Source organism: Rutilus rutilus (assembly GCF_951802725.1).
Source record: "Rutilus rutilus genome assembly, chromosome: 24".
Classification (NCBI taxonomy): Eukaryota; Metazoa; Chordata; class Actinopteri; order Cypriniformes; family Leuciscidae; genus Rutilus; species Rutilus rutilus.
This window is the reverse complement of record NC_140228.1, coordinates 13,577,917-13,597,204: the sequence shown is the minus strand read 5'-3', so window position 1 is coordinate 13,597,204 and position 19,288 is coordinate 13,577,917. Positions and strand designations below refer to the sequence as shown.

The window sequence follows — 19,288 nt, the reverse complement described above, 5'->3', positions numbered from 1 at the left end:
TGTGGGATATTGATATTAAGCTGGACGCGGAAATGGATCGTTCCTAAAGCACAACATGCATACAATCAAAATTATGTAACCATTACCTGATATTTCCATTCAAAGTGATTAAAACAGAGTAGAGAACTCCTCTCAATCACCACAAAGAGCCTGTTTAATGTCATATCCCATGGACGCCGGCTTTTTTTTTTCCACATGAAAAAAGTGTTATATCGCCATTACAACACTGGGACATTAGGAACCACATAGACCACATGGGAAGCGCCCCCTGCTGGCCTCACCTGTTCCTGCAGTCTTCTTCACCGGTAGATGTCTCAGCTTGCATGTTAGCACGGCTTAGCTTCAGTAACCAATCGAGAGCTGCAAGGAAGTGTTGTTTTAGTATTATTTATGTATTATTATAGAATTTATTAACATTTTAGATTAGCTTTTATTTTTTATTTTCAGTTTAAGTTTTAGTTAATTTTGTTGTACTTTTGTCATTTTTATTTTAGGCTATTAAGTTATTTTTATTTCAGTTTTCAACTTATTTATTTTCATTTAGTTGCCAAGGCAGCATTTCTTGTCCATCTAATAGTTATATTTTATTTCAGCTTTATTTCAATTTTAAAAGTTAACAATCACAATGCTGTAAGGTGATAGTTGCTGACTAAAAAGCAAAATATTAAATATAAAAATATACACAAATGTTTTTGTATATTGGTAAATTGCTTCATGCGTTTTAAACGTTATAGCCTAAATGTATGCATTGTATTCATTGCAATATTATTTGTTTGTAGGTTTACTTTTTACAGTTGAATGAATTGTTTTGTTTCATAAATAATTGTTTTACAGTTTACATAAAATAGGCGATATATATTATTGTTTCTTACATCATAGTGTGACAACATGCCCCGCAACATTCAATGTGTTCATAGTGAACTGTATTTTATTCCTAGGCAATAACAGATTATATAAACTAATATTATAAATGAAAGTTAAAGAGTAGTCACGTATAATTAAATATTCAACGTTTCAGTCCTGAGACTGTATCATTTAATCTCAAAATCAGACTCTCCACTCAAAAACCCAATTTCAAAATGAATCTTTAATGAGCGTGGGAGCTGAGATTTTAACTGTTGATCAGTAACTGTTGATTATGAACATGAAACTTTGTAGAATGACTTGATTCAGACTTGAAGCTGTCACTGGCCGCTCACCACTTCCAGGAAGTGGTACACTGAGGAACTCTTCGAGGCACTTCATGAAAAACGTTGGCGTTTAGCCGATGAATTGATTAAACTTTAAGTAGGCCTATTTCATTTTTATTTTTACATAGAGAGCGAGTGCGTTTGTCATCGTCGATTCTTCTGTCTCAGCGCGTCAGGATTCTATCAACTGAACCGACATGGATAAATCGCGTGGAATATGAAAGTGAAACATTTGAATGAACTTCTTATAGTTTGAAGATGAGTTTCAATTATGCCCATTAACTATTGTGATGTCTTCCTCACCTGAGAGACCCCACAGTTCGGGTAAGTTTCATGTTGATACTGTTGATATACTGTTGATAATCTATCTATCTGTCTGTCTGTCTGTCTGTCTGTCTGTCTGTCTATCTATCAGTCTGTCTGTCTACTCAGAAAATTGTGCATAAACTGTATTTTTATATTATTTCATTATTTTCGGAGAGTAACTATAAAATTATTATTCCTTAAATTATTATATAAAGTTGTTTCATATATATATATATATATATATATATATATATATATATATATATATATATATATATATATATATATATATATATATATATATATATATATACACACACACAGCCATGTTTATGTGATTTGTGAAGACATTCCATAGGCGTAATGGTTTTTATACTGTACAAACTGTATATTCTATCCCCTTACACTGCCCCTATCCCTAAACCTACCCATCACAGGAAACATTCTGCATTTTTACATTTTTAAAAAAACACTGCTTAGTATGTTTTTAAAGCCATTTGAAAAATGAGGACCCCCAAAATGTCCTCATAAATCACGTATTTTCCCGAGTGTCCTCATTTGCAGGTGTGTTATCATAAAAATGTCCTCAGTTGTCATGAAAACAAGTACACACACACACACACACACACACACACACACACACACACACACACACACACACACACACACATAAGGGCGTTTCTTCAACTAGGGGCACTTGTGAAGTTGAATAAAAAAAACTTGTTCTATATTTTGTATAAAAAGTCATATTCATAGTGGTCTCACATTAAATACTATAATGTATTTTAATTATTTTACTAGTGCTTAATTCAGGTACATCAATAGTTACCAGATAAGTCATATTTTTAAACTGTATTTTCATTGTTGAAGTTAAAAAGTCTGGGTGTGCGACAAGGAGAAAACAGTGATTTTGACACCTATAAGGAGGTTGAAAAGTATGAAAAAGTTTTTAAGGTGGTTTTATTGTTAGTTTGACAAAGAAAGAGGAATCTGTCCAAAATTATATGTATTTTTAAAAATATGACCAAAGAACATAAAAGTGCCCATAGTCTAAGAATCACCCATATATACTGTATGTGTGTATATATATATATATATATATATATATATATATATATATATATATATATATATATATATGGACCAGTATATCTATATAAATATATATTTATATAGATATACTGGTCCTGGAGAACTTTTAAAGTTATATGTCTGTCTTATCATTTGAATTGATAGGAACCATTCTGAAATCTAAGGGTAAAAAAATGGCTCATCTTACCCCGCTCTCCCTGCAGGACCAGAGGAGAAGCCAGCTGTGAAGGCCCGGCTCCTGTCTTCACAGATGCTTCTGGTGGATGCCCTGTATCAGCTGGGTCCTCTGTTAGACTGTGTGATATCTGTAGGGCTGCTCTCTAGAGAAAACTGTTATGAAATTGAAGCTGAGCGAACGCCGCCCAACAAAGCCCGAAAACTTCTAGAGATTGTTGACGCTCAGATGGACGAAAACGGTGCCTCTAGATTCATGGAGTGTCTGAGGAAATGCAGGAGATATTACCCGCGTCTACGAACCTGGTTGACAGAAGAAGGTATGCTATATCATGCATGAAGTTGCACTCTGTCTTAAAGCACAAATGCAGTAGCATGATGTAAATACTGAAACGTTTTGTGCTCTCATATTAGATCAGTCCCAAACAACAGTTGTTCAGCAAAGTCCAACAGGTAGGATGTTACATATTCTCAGCATTTCCAATTTCACTAAATGTTCACGCAAATGTCTCCCAGCCCTCACCATTGTCATGTCTCCACGCAGAACGTCATCTACAGGCTCTGTTTAGTGTTCTGAGCTCACGCTTGGGCTGTTCTGTTCTTCCGGTCTGCTACGATCTCTTCTCCAAAGGCATTCTGACTCAGTTGGAGATGGAGAATATCGAAGCCATACTTATTCCAACCCAGCAAGCAAAAACCCTGCTGTCCATCTGCCTGAAGAAAGGAGAAAAAGCATGCAAGAACTTTTACACAGCGCTACAAAATGAGGACAAACAGCTAGCCGAGGAACTTAATGGTCAGTAGAACTGACCATTATCTATATCTAAACGGAGAAGATTTAAATGCATGCAATATTATAATAATTATTATTATTATGCCACAATCAGTCACCTGGTTTAAATTTGTCTTTCAAATTTTGCATTTTTCAGTGAAAGGTTTGGTGGAAGACCTTAATAAAGAGCCTGAAGGCAACAGTGTGCAAATAGCAGTGGAGGAAACCAGAGGTCAATTGAGGACAGCTTTACCTCTGTCAGGTGATTCATATTTCAGCATTACCCATTTTGTTGAAAATATTCGAGAGACTGACTTGTGGTAAGAAATATACTGTATATGGCTTGTAAATTTGCTCAAAGGTAACCACAATTTGGTTTGGTTTCCAAAATCAGTGGCGTACACACTCTGCTGGGGGGTTAAATTGGGCGGAGGTCCCCCATGGTCCGTCACGCTTGGGTTGTCCAAAATGAATGTAAGATCTTCGTTTGCCGAACTGATGTCGTCCATGTCTGGTCTTGTTTCCATCAGGAGGCCTGCAGCAGGTCATGGCTCAGCTGGGCTTGACTGTGGGGGATGAGATTAGGTTTAATGTCTGTGAGGTTGGTGTGGCGGTGGGTTTGCCGCGTCGGACGGTCAGAGAATACCTTCTCGAAGGCGTCGCAATAGAAGACTCAGCCCAGCTGGAGGCTCTAGTGTCCCTGTACATGGAGAAGACGCAGGACGCGGGCAGATTACTGAGCAGAGTGGAAGAACTCAGCCCTCAGTGTAAGTCATGGCCAATCCAATCCAGAGAGATCCATCTTGGGCTTTTTTTAAAGGGATACTCCACTTTTTTTGGAAATAGGCTCATTTTACAACTCCCCCAGAATTAAACAGTTGAGTTTTACCGTTTTCGAATCCATTCAGCCGAACTCCGGGTCTGGCGGTACCACTTTTAGCATAGCTTAGCATAGATCATTGAATCGGACAAGACCATTAGCATCTCTCTCAAAAAAATGACCAAAGAGTTTCGATATTTTTTCCTATTTAAAACTTGACTCTTTTGTAGTTACATCGTGTACTAAGACTGACGGAAAATGAAAAGTTGCGATTTTCTAGGCTGATATGGCTAGGAACTATACTATCATTCCTACGTAATAATCAAGAAACTTTGCTGCCGTACCATGAGTCCAGCAGGCGTAAGTATATGACGCAGCGCCTGAAAATAGTCCCCAGCTCGGTAGACTATAGGGTGGACTATTTTCAGGCGCTGCGTCATATCATTACGCCTGCTGGACCCATGGTACGGCAGCAAAGTTTCTTGATTATTACGCAGGAATGATAGTATAGTTCCTAGCCATATCAGCCTAGAAAATCGCAACTTTTCATTTTCCATCGGTCTTAGTACACGATGTAACTACAAAAGAGTCAAGTTTTAAATAGGAAAAATATCGAAACTCTTTGGTCATTTTTTTGAGAGAGATGCTAATGGTCTTGTCCGATTCAATGATCTATGCTAAGCTATGCTAAAAGTGGTACCGCCAGATCCGGAGTTCGGCTGAATGGATTCGAAAACGGTAAAACTCAACTGTTTAACTCTGGGGGAGTTGTAAAATGAGCCTATGTATTTCCAAAAAAAGTGAAGTATCCCTTTAAAGGCATAATTCACTTAAAATTTAAATTCTATCATTTATTCACCCTCATGTTGTTCCAAACCTGTATGACGTTCATTATTCTGTGGATTATAAAAGAAGATATTTTGAGAGATTTGTTTATACAAGGGAAGTCAATGGTCACCAAAACTGTTTGGTTACCACCATTCTTCAAAATATGTTCTTTTGTGTTCCACAGAAGAAAGAAAGTCACACAGGTTTGGAACCACATGAGGATGAGACAATGATGACAGAATTTAAGTAGAGCGCATCTTTTACCAAACCAGATACAAAGTTGTATTTCTTATTCCTTTACTGTTTCCAACAGACAAGTCTTTCTCTGAATCAAAACAAAATTTTATGTTTAGAAAGGTCTAGTGATTATGGGTCAATGACATGACATTTTTTTTTGTCTGGATCATTTACATGCAATACATACGATTTGAATATGCCTCGTATGATTAAATTCTAATAAAGAAATATATGTTTTTGAGGGTATAGTCACAAATGTCAGGGTGATACAACTGTCCTGATATAATGAAGTCTCATTAAACATTCTTGAGAAGAAACCTTAAGTAGGTTGGCATAATCTTTTTAGCAAATATAATAAAATTACATATAAATTGAAATGCTTATTAGTATTTTATTAAAGTTGTGATGCAACCAACATGCAAAAATATGCAGGAAAAAACTAAAATAATATTTAAAATTGTTTATAGAAGAATAAAATCATACAAATATTTTTAACCTAAATTTTTTGAAAATAATGATTAACATGTACATGTATTGAAGGTGCAAGTTCTTTTTATTTGATAGTTACACCACATGACATCTTTTATTGAAAATGGCTTAAAAGTTTTGCATAACTACATGAAACCAACATGAATGTCATCTGTAGGGGTCCAGCTCTCTGAGAGGGGGTGTCTGCTGTTGAGGCTGCTGCAAAAGGCTGAGACTCTCCTCCGCAGTGGGATCCACAGTCACCTGCACAGCTGGGACCACCTGCACGATCAGGACCACTTACGCAGCTGGGACCATTTGTGTCCTGGTGACTGCACGGATCAGCGCACGGTGTGGGCCATGTTCAGTTTTCTGGTGTGGGACTGCATGGCAGAGGTTCTGGAGGAGCCCGAGGCGAAACCTAGCGGGGGCATACTAGGCATGATCGAGCAGCTGAGCGCCAGCGGCAGAGTGGAGGCTGCTTTGCTGCGGGAAGTGGAGCAGTGCTGGACTGAAGGAGACGCTGAGAGTCTGCTGCAAAGCGTGAGAGTCCTCGCTCAGGTGCTACGGGACCTGCATCCCCTCCAGGAAGGCCTCCAGCTGTCCTCTTCAGTCGAGGGGCTGTTTTCCTGCAGGCCCAGCAGGCTTCACCGGGTCACTTCCTTCCAGGGCGTCTCTGCACGGGTCATCCGTAAAGCTCTTAGCAGCATGGTACCATCCATCTCAGACCAGGATGCAACTCCTCTAGCTAGACAGTACGTGGAGGCTTGCGTTCGTATCGCACGTCTCCTAGAAGTGGTGCAGCCCACACGAACCACCATTGACTTTTCAAACGCCTCCATTGCTACAGTCACTCAACACGTGCGGTTGGTCTTGTCAAATCCTGCTTTCAACTCCGAAGCCTTTGACGCTGGAGTCCGACATCGCTTGCTTTCTGTGTTGGAGTTTAATCCCGCGCAGCTGGGCCTGGGCTCTCTCATGCAGCTGCACCAGGAGACGCTATCCGAATTGCAGAGCTACTTACAACTCGGAGAGCAACACAACTTCCAGTTCATTCTGGAATCGGTACGGATAATCGGCCCCGCGAAGCTGTTTTCCGTGAACAGGGTTCACGGGCCTGTCGCCATCGATAATGGGGTGGAGGAGGTCTTGCGTTTTATCACGTCAGAACCCACTTCCTTCCTGGTACGGCTCTATTGCCTTTGCTATGAAGAGGAGAGGGGACGTTTTAAGGTGTGCGCGCCACGCTGCGCATGCATGTATCTGCTCAAGGCAGAGGGGCTGCGAGACATGCAGTGGTGCGGTGGCAACGTTCTGGTCGAGGTAGGCGGGAAAGTGTGGGTCAGAGAGAGAGAAGGTGGCAGCTGGGATGAGCTACAGGCCCTGGCTCAGAAACACTCCGCTCAGCTCAGGGATGAAGGCTGCTGCTTTAAAGTCAAGACCGACGGTTTAGAGTGCGAGGTCAAATTCATATATAGGAGTGGAAGGCTGTGGGCTGTGCCACATAGGGACTGTGATGTAGACTAAAAATACGGGTAGCTGACGTGTTTGACATGCTGAACTTCATTAAAAGTATTTGAAAGAATATTTCTCAACATTTATAGATCAACTCTTCCTATTGTTAGGTGGTTTATATGGTGCTATGATACTGAAAATCAATCAATAATCAGGTAAGAAACATTTATAGAAGACTTTAGTTTTGTTTCCATACCAGTGTTACAAACTAAAAGTTGCTTGAATATTCAATGAAATTCTGAAATGTCGATTCCTATTGGTTTTGTTACATTTTTGACCGCTTTGCTTTTTGTAATGTCCTCAAAATCAGAAAAATAATGCCTATAAAAATGTGAAATACAAAACCAACACAAAGCATTTAATTATCTAAAATTTATTGTGGCATTGTGCACTTCTTTTAAAAAATAAAATAAAAACAATGCATTAAATAAAGTTGAACAGTCAGTCAAGGTTGTCTACATGCATACTGATATTTAAAATACTTCATATGAGGATTGCACACTAGGTTAAACTGTCTGCAAAGAAGACTGAAGCCATCTAGTGTTTATTTATCTATCTGATGACACAAACACCTGTTACCTTGTGCAAGTTCCTATGCATAGGCAGGCCCACAAGGCATCACAGAATCTTAACATGAGCATTACACGGGTGCAGCCAGGATGTGATTAAAACCAAATATATTTGGAATGCTATTATGCATAGACGATATTCACTTGATATGAGATGACAATGCAAACCACCCCTCTCTTTTAAGCTTTTCCACCTGTCAGAAATAAAAGACAAGTTTTGCAAGCATGAATATGTCAAATGAATAACTTGTTATTGATAGAAAACAACTACATATAGATGGTTATATGTGCATTAAAAATGATATCTCATACTTGATTCTCAATGCTCTGGATTTCCACACTATCTAAACTTTGTGGTGAAACTCTTCCCGCTGACCTAAGAAAAGAGCATTAGAAATGTCACTTAGCTTGCTGTAAAAAGCAACACACCAATTTGGAATATGCCTTGTAATTATACCGGTACAGTTAAGCCACTTTTCCGAGTCCAAGTTGAATATATCAAATCTGCTCTTGGCTTTTCATAACTCACCTTCGACTGCTTGCACTGGGTTGTGGTGAATGGCTTCTCTCAGGAGGTGTTACAAATTGCTCTGGAGTAAACCCCCTAACAACTGTAAGACATCAATAGTCATCATATACATCTCATTTTGAAGGTTGAGAGATGATGTAAGCATCATTTAAAGACACACACACACACACACCTGTATGAGTGCTGCTGGAGTGAGGAGGTACTGGAGAAATGGCAGGGGAAACTCTGAGGGAGGTGCTCTGCTTCTGTTGTTCAATGAGCTCTAGTAGTCTAGCTCTTGCTTCGGCACTTTGACGGTTCAACTCCTGCAGTTTTTGTTTTATCTCCATTGTTGAGGATCTCTCTACACAAACAGACTGTACAAAAAAAAGATGTCAACTACCACTTTCAAACTCACTCTGTACTATGGAAGCTCTATTCACCTCAAGAGTAATTGTGAGAAGGTTTAGAATAAAGCAATAAGCCCCAAGAAGTATTGCTTTTATAAAATGGTTACTACATATACCCGGCAAGATTTCCTCAAATAAACACACAGCAACAAAAAAAATGTATAATAAGCAACGTGGTTCTTCAGCAATGTTTTAGAATGAGGTCATGGGTGTGTAAAATTATATATATATATATATATATATATATATATATATATATGCAATTGTGAAATTGTGACTATTACTCTTAATTGTGCCTTCATATCTCCACAATTATGAAAAGTAAATTGTGAGATAAAATGGTACAATTATGAGAAATCTTGGCAAATGTGAGAAAAAGTTTTAAAGGTTTGGAGTCAGTAAGAATTTTTTAAAAAGAAATTAACTACTTTATTCAGCATGGACATATTAAATTATTCAAAAGTGACAGTAAAAGGCATTTATAATGTTTAAAAAAGATTTAAAATTCAAATAAATGCTGTTTTTTAAACTTTAAATTCCAAGAATCATTGATGAATTAATGTATCAATGTTCCCACAAAAATAATTAGCAGCACAAATGTTTAAAATGTTACAATTACGCACTTTCCGGAGCTAAATCAGCAAGTTAGAATAATTTCTAAAGGATCATGTGACACTGAAAACTGGATTAATGATGCTGAAAACAGGGCAAAATTTTAAAATTCTTTTAAATTGTAATACTATTTTTCAATATTACTGTCTTTACTGTATTTTTGATCAAATAAATGCAGCCTTGGTGAGCATTAGATACTTCTTTCAAAAACACTGTAAAAAATCTTACTGATCACAAACTTTTTATCAGTTGTATCACAATTATGAGAAACAAAATTGAGAGATAATTAACATGAAAAACAGACTACTACATTGCACCAATTCCACAATATGCAACTAACCTGCTGTGTGTGCTGTGGCTCAATAGAGGGCGACACTTGTCTAACTACAGAATTTGTTGAGGACAGCCGGTCTGCGCTGTGTTCCCTCGATACTGAAGCTCCAGCAGGAGACGGACGGTGCTGCCCCAACTGGGCCCGGATCGCTGCGTTCTGACGGGTCAGTTCGGCGATCTCCCCTAGCATGGCGTCCTGTGAGAGGTCGTCCAGCAGAGGAGCGGGCCGTGGTAGGCTGGCAAAGGAGGAAGGAGAGATGGAGATGTCGAAGTCCTCAAGTGAACCCTGGCTTCCTGTTGCTGAATAGGAGCCACTGTAGGGCAGTGAGGTTGCGTGTGAATGTGGACGACACACTGGGAGAATTAAGAAAAAATACTGGTGAGTCATACTCACATTCATGAGTCATTTAAACTTAAACTTTCAAAAAAGAAAAAAAAAGTGAGTGACTTCCTAAGACACAAATACATACGTTTTTAACCTTAAAACTCAGTTGCTGCTTAATCATTAAAATGTCATTGTTGATAAAGTTATAGAAAGCACACCTGCAAAACACACCTGTCATTTTTTTTCTGAATAAAAGTGAGTTGTTTTGCTCATGCAAACCCACCACCATCATGCTAAGGTGATTGAGTGGTTGCCAGGCAGCCCAAGTCATTTTTCTTGTTCTGAAAAAAAATGTAACCTAGTATTTGCAAATTCATCACTAAGGAGTATTTTTTCAAGGGGGTTGCTAGGTGGGTACTGTTGAAATTGTTCAAATTCTTATGTATGGGACCTCTTTTCAATGTCTATGGGGATTTTTGTGGGGATTCCACAATATTAAGTGTGAACTGTAAGCAAGTATGAACAACAATAGTGATGTTTGCATTGGTTTTAAGCCCTCAACACTAGTTGGTGTAAATTGACAGAATAAGTGATCTTTGTGCACTTCAGACTGACCATCTCTTTGGCGAGGAGGAGAGAGCAGAACAGCTGCAGAGACAAAGTCCTGTTGCTGTAGATCCTTTTCAGTACAGCCAGACTCCAGACTGATGCTCTCTATAGAACACAACACACTCCTCTTAAACACTGTTCAGATACATACTCAAGATAACCAATCCTGATCAAATAATAATCGATGGTAAGATACTTCAAAACAGTGCCTGATAGGTTGATCTACAGTTTGTGATAGTTACTTTGAGCTGTGTTGTCTGTGATTTGAACGGTTGTGTGTGGCTCTGCAGAATCTGGTCTTCCCACCACCAGGACTACAGCATCTAGACGCTGCTCTAGTTCAGATATCTGCTGTTGCAGCCTCGTCTGTATAGAAGCACCATCAAAAATGGCATCTGAACGGACAAACCAGCAAATAATATCTGGATAAGGACAAATAGTTCACCTGCAGGGTGGCACTCTCTTCCCTCAGTGTTAGTGACTCCACGGTCAGGGCGTCAATCAGAGCCCTCTGCTCCTTCACCTCTTCCTCTAGCCGCCTTTTCTCCTCTGCCTCTCTCAGAGCCTCCTCTTCTCTCTGTGTGCGAGTGATGTCAATGAGGAAGTGAGTCGACTGAACGATTTCAAAACAACTTCTAGATTTCACTTGTGTGTGGCCTCACTTTTCTGATATGTCTGGCTAGACGTCCAAGTGTCGCCACTAGAGCCACAGAGAAGCCGGTGAGGCCCTGTCTCTCTTGCTGCGGTCTGGCTTCCGAGCTCATGGGCCTCTGGTGGTCTAGAGAGTCCAGCTCAGTCTCCACTTGCTCAAGCATACCCTGCAGAAGCTCCATACTGGACTGGTTTCCTGACAGAGAGCTCAACCCTGAACCATTCAGGACAGAAGTATGCTGCCCCCTATTGGCTTGAACTGACTTTCTCTTCCCTGAAAAACAAACAAACAAAGAAACTAGGTTTATCTGGATGAAATGCAGATATTGCCATTTAATCTAGAATGTTTAAGTGTAGAATTGTATATATAATAGTAATAATATTTAATATACATTAATATAAAACAATTCAAGTTAATATTAATACTTAAATTAGAATATTCAAATTATGTGAGTGTGTGTATAGCCTATATGTATACGTGTATATTTACACACACACACACACACACACACACAAAACCAACCATTCAAAAGTTTGGGGTCGTTAAAAACTTTTTTTTTAAGTTTCTTTAAAATGTTCTTTCTATATATTTCTATTTTGCTGATAATATACTGAATTTATGCTCAATCAACTTTTTCATTATAACCAATATTAAAAACAGTTGTGCTGCTTAATATTAATATTATGCAAACAGTGAAACATTTTTTTAGAAATATATGAAATCTTTTGTAACATAAATGTCTTTACTGTGACTTTTGAGCAATATAATGCATCCTTTCTGAATAAAATTATTAAAAACACCCCCAAACCGTTGAATAGTAGTATAGTACCGTTCAAATGATCTTAGATATTTATAAAATAGTGTCTGATAACAGTGTCCTACCTGGTTGAGAGGAAACAGGCTCTGGGTTCAGAACCTGGTTGACTAGTGAGGAAGACTGGTTTACATCAGGATGAGTCTGTCTGGCTTTCACACGCTGTACAGCCACTGTGGCATTGAGGGCTGGGCAAAAGGAGCAGAGATGTTTAAAATACAACAACAAAGTTCAACATGACATCAAGGTGACATCACATCTAACCCGAAATGATATAAAGTATATCATGGCTTAATTACCTGCCTGGTCTTCTCTGACTCCAGTATTACATGGTGTCTGGGGTAGATCCTGCTCTGGGTGGTCTGAACCCCATGGAAAGGACTTTGACCTACACTGATTTCTCTTCCTGAAAACAAGCATTAAAAAAAAAAAAGGCCTGTTAAAGACAATCAAAACAGCATTAGAAGTTGTTTATTGAGGAGATATGAACAGTCCTTCACACCTGTGCATCATAGAGCTGAGGTGCACCGAGGAATCATGGACTTCATCATGATCCTCTTCACACTCCTCCAACTCATTCAGGGCCTAGAAAAGATTTTTTTCAAATCAAGTACTCTAATTTTAATCGAGGAATGGTGACAGCCCTAGTTTTATTACAGGGTAAAAGCTGTAGGTGGTGCTCGTGAAGCAGTACCTGCTGATCCATCATAGACTGGCTGAGTAATGACAGCTGGGTTGGAGGATCAGGTCTTCGATGAACAGGAAGCTCAGAGTCAGACTCACAGTCAGGTGCCACGGTAATGGTGGGGAAGCCTATAGCAAAAATGTATGAGCTTGTATATGTACATAAAACTTGTTTAATCAGATAATGGCGCATCAATTTCTACTGCACAAGAATGGACTACCTGTACGACGACGGGGTGCATCACCAAACAGGTCTTTCACCACAGCCAAAGCTCTGTCTGATCGTGCAATGACATCCTGCAACTGACACTGATCTGAAAACACCTAATCAAATAGATTTTCATAATCTTTTTGTGATCTGATATGGTAAAGGGTGGAAACAAAATGTTAGTCTGAGCTTGTTTTAACCGACATATGAAAAATGGTACGAAAAATCTGATTTTTTTTTTTTAAATATGGAACAGTTTACTGAAAAAAAAGTTTGCAATGCATGTGTGTTTTTGTTGGGTATCAAATATGATACATCAGGCTTTTATGGCTGATGTTATGGCTATAGTATGATACATTATAGGAGAATGTGGAGCTCATACTCGAGTATTAAAAAAACATTTTATTGAGAGGCCAAACTGAGAAAAAATAAGAAATTTGGTGCCGTTGCTGATATTTATATGGCCAAAAAGTACAATTTAATTCTGTAATGTCAATAGGTTTATATAGCAAGATTTATATAACAGTACACTACTTACATAAACTGCATATAAATACCAGCTGTCACTCCATATCTCCCAATAATATGTCTTAAATGATGATAATTAAATTATTTGTTTTATGATCAAAACTCTGTATTGTGGGGGCAAAACATATAATGCAATGCAACGATGATTGAGAGATTAATACAATAAACAGAGTAGAAATAAACATTCATCAAAAGCCTGATGTATAATATTTGAGACTCATGTTTTAACATGATTTTTTTTCTAAAACAAAAAAGAAGTGATGTATGGATAATTAAGTAAACCGAAGTTGCTTCAATCCAGTAAAGTGTTCATCTTGAAATATCACGAACAACATAGGCTACAAGTTATTCTTACATTTAGTTTATAAAAATCACTAAAGATTTCCCATCAAAAAGACAACAACCTTCAACATAGGTGGATGTTTTTACAATTATAATAAAAAAAAAATAAAAAAAAACTGTCAATAAGACCACAGAAGGCATGTAGTGGATTGTGTCCATGTGGTTTTTCAGTCATGTTTCCATCATGTTGATAACTTAGAGGCATAACAGAAATCTGCATATCAAATATGATACAGTACATAGGGCTAAAACATGTTACATTTCTTTCCAGCTGTAGTTATCGTAGTTATAAGCTTAATTCTGCGAGCAGTCAGTGATCCATACGCACCTCTCTGATGATGTTGAGTCGGGCTCTATCAAGTCCTGGAGGGCTGGAGGGATGGTTTTTCCTCCGTCTGCGTGTGAGAGCTTTTTCTCTTAATTCCCATTGTGCCACGACTTTATTCTGAGATCTGTGCATCTCATGACGTCGGGCCTGAGAGATAGATACATTAATAAATGCATAAGAATAAACTTACACGCTTTAACAGTAAACTTACCAGCTCCTCTGGTGTGGCTCTATGCAGTGAAAGATCATTGACTGTGCCCTAAAAGAAAAAGGAAAAGAGAGAAATAAGGCACCACTTCCAAAAAGAAGAAGAAGATGAAGAAGGAGAAGGAGGAGGGTTTAAACGTGTAATTGGTTGCATGAAGGTTTCTCACCACCCATTCTTTCTTTGGTGCAGACACCTTCTTGGTTCGCACTGGTCTTTTACCCACACCATATAAAGGACGGTTCATTCGCACTAAAGACATCTCACAGTAACAGACAGTCACCTATGAAAAAAAAAACATATTATTGCTGGACAAAATATACGCCGTGTTTACCTAATGATAAAGTCTGCACTTGTATCTTTACGAATTATGAAGCTTAATCTATTCATTATTTGGCACATACTACGCTACATATTCAAACACAGCCTGGCTAACTGCTAGCTAATCGTTCTATAATGAATGACCGACACAAGTTGGCTTGGATACTGACAAAATATACACTAATTTTACCTGAAACTGACGGATTACCGAACAAAGATGTTACCGTTTGTTTTCGTTGGTGTTGTAGTAACAGGATTGAGGAAGCGTTGATCGGGACAAATTTAAAAGCACCGCTACAACACAGTTTAAAATAAAAGTCCCCACGCTCTGTGGCTATAAAATAACATAGGTTAATTTTGTTTCTCAAAGACTATAGAATATTTCTAAAAAAAAAAAAAATTACAAAAAAATTTGGGAAGGAAATATCATAAGAGGCTACATATAGATAGGCTTAATGCTGTCTTTGTTTGATAGGTTTTAATCTTTTATTACGTTCCTGAAATACTTCATATTTTTCCACCAGAGTGCGCTGTCGCCTTAAAATTTCCATTGTTTCAAATGCCATTTTATTTAGCTCTGCAAGCTTGCCACTTGAGAAGTCTCGAAGAACAAGGTCTTCTTGTGTTTAAATAGAAACTAAAATAAATGTAATATAACACTGAGAACACTCCGAACCAATTTTTTTTTTTTTTTTACATTTTACAAAACTGAAAATTCTGTCATCATTCACTCACCCTCATGTTGCTCCAAACCTGTATGGATTTCTTCTGTTGAACACAAAATAATATATTGTGAAGAATGTCTTTAACCAAACAGTTGATGGACCCCATTGATTTTCATAGGCTATTATAAATAAATATGATATTAATATTAAAGTGGCATCCTTATTTCTCTTTATTTATGATATAAAAAATTGCACTACACTACTGTACATAATTTATCTTTGTATTATTTGTGTTAATATATTAATAAATATAGGCCTATATTTATTATTTATTTTATTTATTTTTTCCTGTCCGTTTGCTGTATATAGGCATAGCCTACCTTTTTATTACGTCGGTTTAAATGTAACATGTTGTTCATTATACATTATTTATTATTTGTTTTAATATTCATTTAGTAGCCTAGTATAATTTGTGTTAACATATACTCTTTTTTTTTTTTTGTCCGTCTGCTGTTGATAGTGGCCTTTTATTCACAGAAAGCGATCTTATTCTAATCCTAATTGCGGGCCCTAATGGATGTGAGCCACCGGCGAGCTAAATGCATTACAATACGGCGTTTCCGTCTCTTTTGTGCTGAGGGAGATCCCCACGGGCACCGCTAAACACCCATCGCACAGAAGCCGCTCCTGAAACGCCCAGGGGCCCCCGCCAACATACAATGACACTTGTTTGCACTGTGCAACTGGCGGAGAAGCAAAAAATCAGAGCTCTAATCTAAGGCACGGCACTGCGCATGCGCAGATTGACGGGTAGCAGCAGCTACCCTTTGGATGAAGGAAGGAGAGTTGTCAATGGGTCACTCTCAGTCTATCAATCCCTCACTATGCACTGCTGTCCTGCTTGAGATATTGACAGCTGACTAGGAGCAGTTGAGTACTCTCTTAAATATTATTAAGCTGGACCTCCCCAAACTTAACTGAAAACAGCATGATATGGATTAATATGGAAAAACTTCCTTGACTGGGAAGAAAAAAAGATTTCGTGAGAACACATTGAAGAATCGAGCGTATGGATTACAAGTGAAGTCAGTGCTGGTTGCTCCGTCTCTCAGGGGAAGACATTTGAGAAGTGGCGACATGAAGATCCGTTCAGAGCGGGATTGATGCAAAGTTTGTCTGAAGTCCTGGAGGTTTCTCACAGGAATATGGGATATTCTGAATTTATGGTTTATGTGCACAAAACCCCATCGGTTATGGCTGTTATGCGTTTTCATATGTGTCGTCTATGCATTCAATCCGAAACAAAGCTACTGGAAGTCTTGTGACGGAAACAGTGGATACTTGTCTGGAGCAATTCTGCTGGATCTATTGAATTAACCTCGGAATTTCTCTGCCCAATGACATTTCCAAAGTTGTTAGTTGGGTTCCTTTTCACAGCGTCTCCTCCTTTTATTAGTTTCATTTGCCGAGTCATTAACTTAACTGGTCCTGACCAAAACCTGAAGTGTTTTCGTTGCACGGGTTTGTGATAGGATGCGGGGATGCACGGGATTCCCGATGGCCGTCACGGTGGTATTGACACTTTTGACCATCATTAACGTGAAGGCGAGTGGAGAGTACTGTCACGGCTGGCATGACTCTCAGGGCGCGTGGCGAGACGGCTTTCAGTGCCCGGAGCGCTTCGACAGCGCCGAGGCCATCATCTGCTGCGGGAAGTGCGAGCTCAGGTACTGCTGCTCCAGCACTGAAGCTCGGCTGGACCAGGGCTCGTGTGATAATGATAAACAGACACAAGACTCCAACACTGGGAACAAGGACGACAAAAACTCTGGTGCAGGTAAGCTGAGACTACATCTGCATTGTTTTCTGGTAGAGTAACTTCCTCTGTCTGAAACAAATTAGGCAATTACTGTGTAATCGAATTGTACTCCAGCTAAGTTTAAATGGTTTAATTCAATAGCTTTCAGAGCAGCAGCAGCAGCAGTGTGTAACGTATATCGACCCACCCGTTGTGTCCCTCAGGCGTTTTGTGAGTAAAAGCTCCACTATATGAGAGAAAGTTTGTTGGGTTGAGTTTCGTGTTCAAATGAGGTTAAAAACGCTTAAGGTTAATGTTGTTTGGCTGTTTATCTCCAAGAATCAATCTAAGCAGAACTGGGGTGGAAACGAAGCGCTAGCTTTTATTCACGAGCGAATGATTCTTATGAACAAGCCATTTTAGTGAATCACTTTTGAATCAGTTGGAGCCGTTGAATTAATCGGACTCGTCATTTCCGACTCGAAATTAACCGTGATGCACATTATGATTTTTGTGTGTGTGTGTGTGCAATAAGTAGCATTATGTAAAAAATAAATTAATAAATTAAATTCATATAAATAAATCAATGCATGAATAATTTTTTTCTATAGGTGGCATACCAAATATTGGATTATTTAGAAATTATTGTTTTATTTATTTCTAATAATTTATAGCTGTTTTGTTGAAATCTGAAATTATATCATTTAGTTATTTACTGTGTTGAAACTGTGTTTTCTTCCTTTAAAGTATTGAAAGAATCATTATCCGGAAGTGGATGAATAAGGAATCGGAATCAGAATCGTTAACGATTCTCTAGGGTTAAATGCCATTGCTATCCAGGTTTTGACAGCTGCAGTTAAATTGGCATCCAAATTGACACCTAACCGTCCACTCACTCACAAATGGTAAATTGTACTGCGCGAAGTTATAAATAGGCCTAACTAGTTGGCACAGTAACGCGCGCGCGATATCCAGTCGTCCGGTTCCCCACGAGGATCAAGTTCAGACTTGACCGGATCCCCAGTGCGATGTGCTGACAGCCTCGTTCATAAAGCCAAGCCAGTGCATCATTTCCTCTGCCTTTGTGCAAGCTCAAAAACTTTTCAATTCAAATGGAGTCCCCGAATTTCCCCTCAGCTGAACTGAAAATAAGTGCACGCTCATTGGGGACACCGGGGCTAGTTGTCACGCTATTTAGTCCAGTGAATATTTCTTAGAGTAGCTGCATTTTTTTTATAGGTTCGGATAATTCCATCGTTACTGACCCTAAAAATGCAACAGGTTATTGAACAAAATAACAAGGCGTGTTGTCACACTGTGGGGTAATTTTTTTATTTATTTTTTACAAATTATTGCACATTATAGATTTTTCAGATGAATTAAAACAGGAAAACAATAATAAAACAACAAAAACATTAAAATGTACAAAAATACCAAAACGTTTTTTTGGCTAACAAATATTTTAACTAATAAATTGAATTTATAACATTTAAAGCAAAACACGTGACAGTTGGAACATTGTTTTTGTCCTGAGAAAACTGTTCAAACATAATAGGCCTAAATTGACAAACCCAACAGACAAAAACAGCAGTGAAATAAAGACTTTACATTAGAAACATAGGGTTTTTAGACACTTCTAATGATGCATATCTGAAAAGCAAGAGGAAATGGTGGTCTGCTATTAAGTTTGACAGAGCTTGTCTGGCAGTTGAAGGCCTGGCTCCATATGGACAATAATGCAACAGGTGTGAATTCAAGTCAAGGGGGCCCAAACCTTTTAAGGACACGAGGGGGCCTTGCTGTTGTCCATGTGAGCTTCACTGATACATTGGCTGGATCCACTAATAACATTCTTGATTTGACTTCAATGATCCTATATAGGCTAGTTTTATTTTTCTCTTTTTGATTTAATGTTACTTTGAATGGATGTGCTTATCTAAATGATACAAAGAATAAAAAAAATACTTTAACAAAA

The 19,288-nt window shown here is 38.4% G+C and overlaps 2 protein-coding genes across 5 annotated transcripts; one reads left to right on the top strand and one right to left on the bottom strand.

Annotated features, from left to right (window-relative positions):
- The first annotated feature begins 1,166 nt into the window (after positions 1 to 1,166).
- On the top strand, positions 1,167 to 7,787 carry LOC311284559 (uncharacterized protein). Of its 2 annotated transcripts, none has more exons than XM_084399635.1 (7): positions 1,167 to 1,514; positions 2,792 to 3,082; positions 3,177 to 3,215; positions 3,307 to 3,558; positions 3,692 to 3,796; positions 4,065 to 4,301; positions 6,066 to 7,787. In XM_084399635.1, exons 1-7 carry the CDS (start codon positions 1,481 to 1,483, stop codon positions 7,412 to 7,414), a joined length of 2,307 nt encoding a protein of 768 aa, XP_084255761.1. In that variant the 5' UTR covers positions 1,167 to 1,480; the 3' UTR covers positions 7,415 to 7,787. The 2 variants fall into 2 exon arrangements, with proteins under 2 accessions (XP_084255761.1, XP_084255762.1); XM_084399636.1 differs by having other exon boundaries at positions 1,383 to 1,514; positions 2,733 to 3,082.
- A 237-nt stretch (positions 7,788 to 8,024) lies between these two features.
- On the bottom strand, positions 8,025 to 17,252 carry spice1 (spindle and centriole associated protein 1). Of its 3 annotated transcripts, XM_084399632.1 has the most exons (19): positions 17,015 to 17,252; positions 15,586 to 15,618; positions 14,699 to 14,812; positions 14,536 to 14,583; positions 14,325 to 14,471; positions 13,140 to 13,242; positions 12,929 to 13,047; positions 12,737 to 12,819; positions 12,534 to 12,640; positions 12,303 to 12,422; positions 11,431 to 11,693; positions 11,214 to 11,345; positions 11,011 to 11,134; positions 10,775 to 10,873; positions 9,842 to 10,188; positions 8,673 to 8,856; positions 8,501 to 8,582; positions 8,284 to 8,347; positions 8,025 to 8,165 (listed from the first exon to the last, which is right to left on the bottom strand). In XM_084399632.1, the coding sequence occupies exons 1-19, from the start codon at positions 17,108 to 17,110 to the stop codon at positions 8,112 to 8,114; spliced, it is 2,319 nt and encodes a 772-aa protein (XP_084255758.1). In that variant the 5' UTR covers positions 17,111 to 17,252; the 3' UTR covers positions 8,025 to 8,111. The 3 variants fall into 3 exon arrangements, with proteins under 3 accessions (XP_084255758.1, XP_084255759.1, XP_084255760.1); XM_084399633.1 differs by lacking the exons at positions 15,586 to 15,618; positions 17,015 to 17,252 and adding an exon at positions 15,041 to 15,168; XM_084399634.1 differs by lacking the exons at positions 15,586 to 15,618; positions 17,015 to 17,252 and adding an exon at positions 15,075 to 15,167.
- Between the last annotated feature and the right edge of the window lie 2,036 nt (positions 17,253 to 19,288).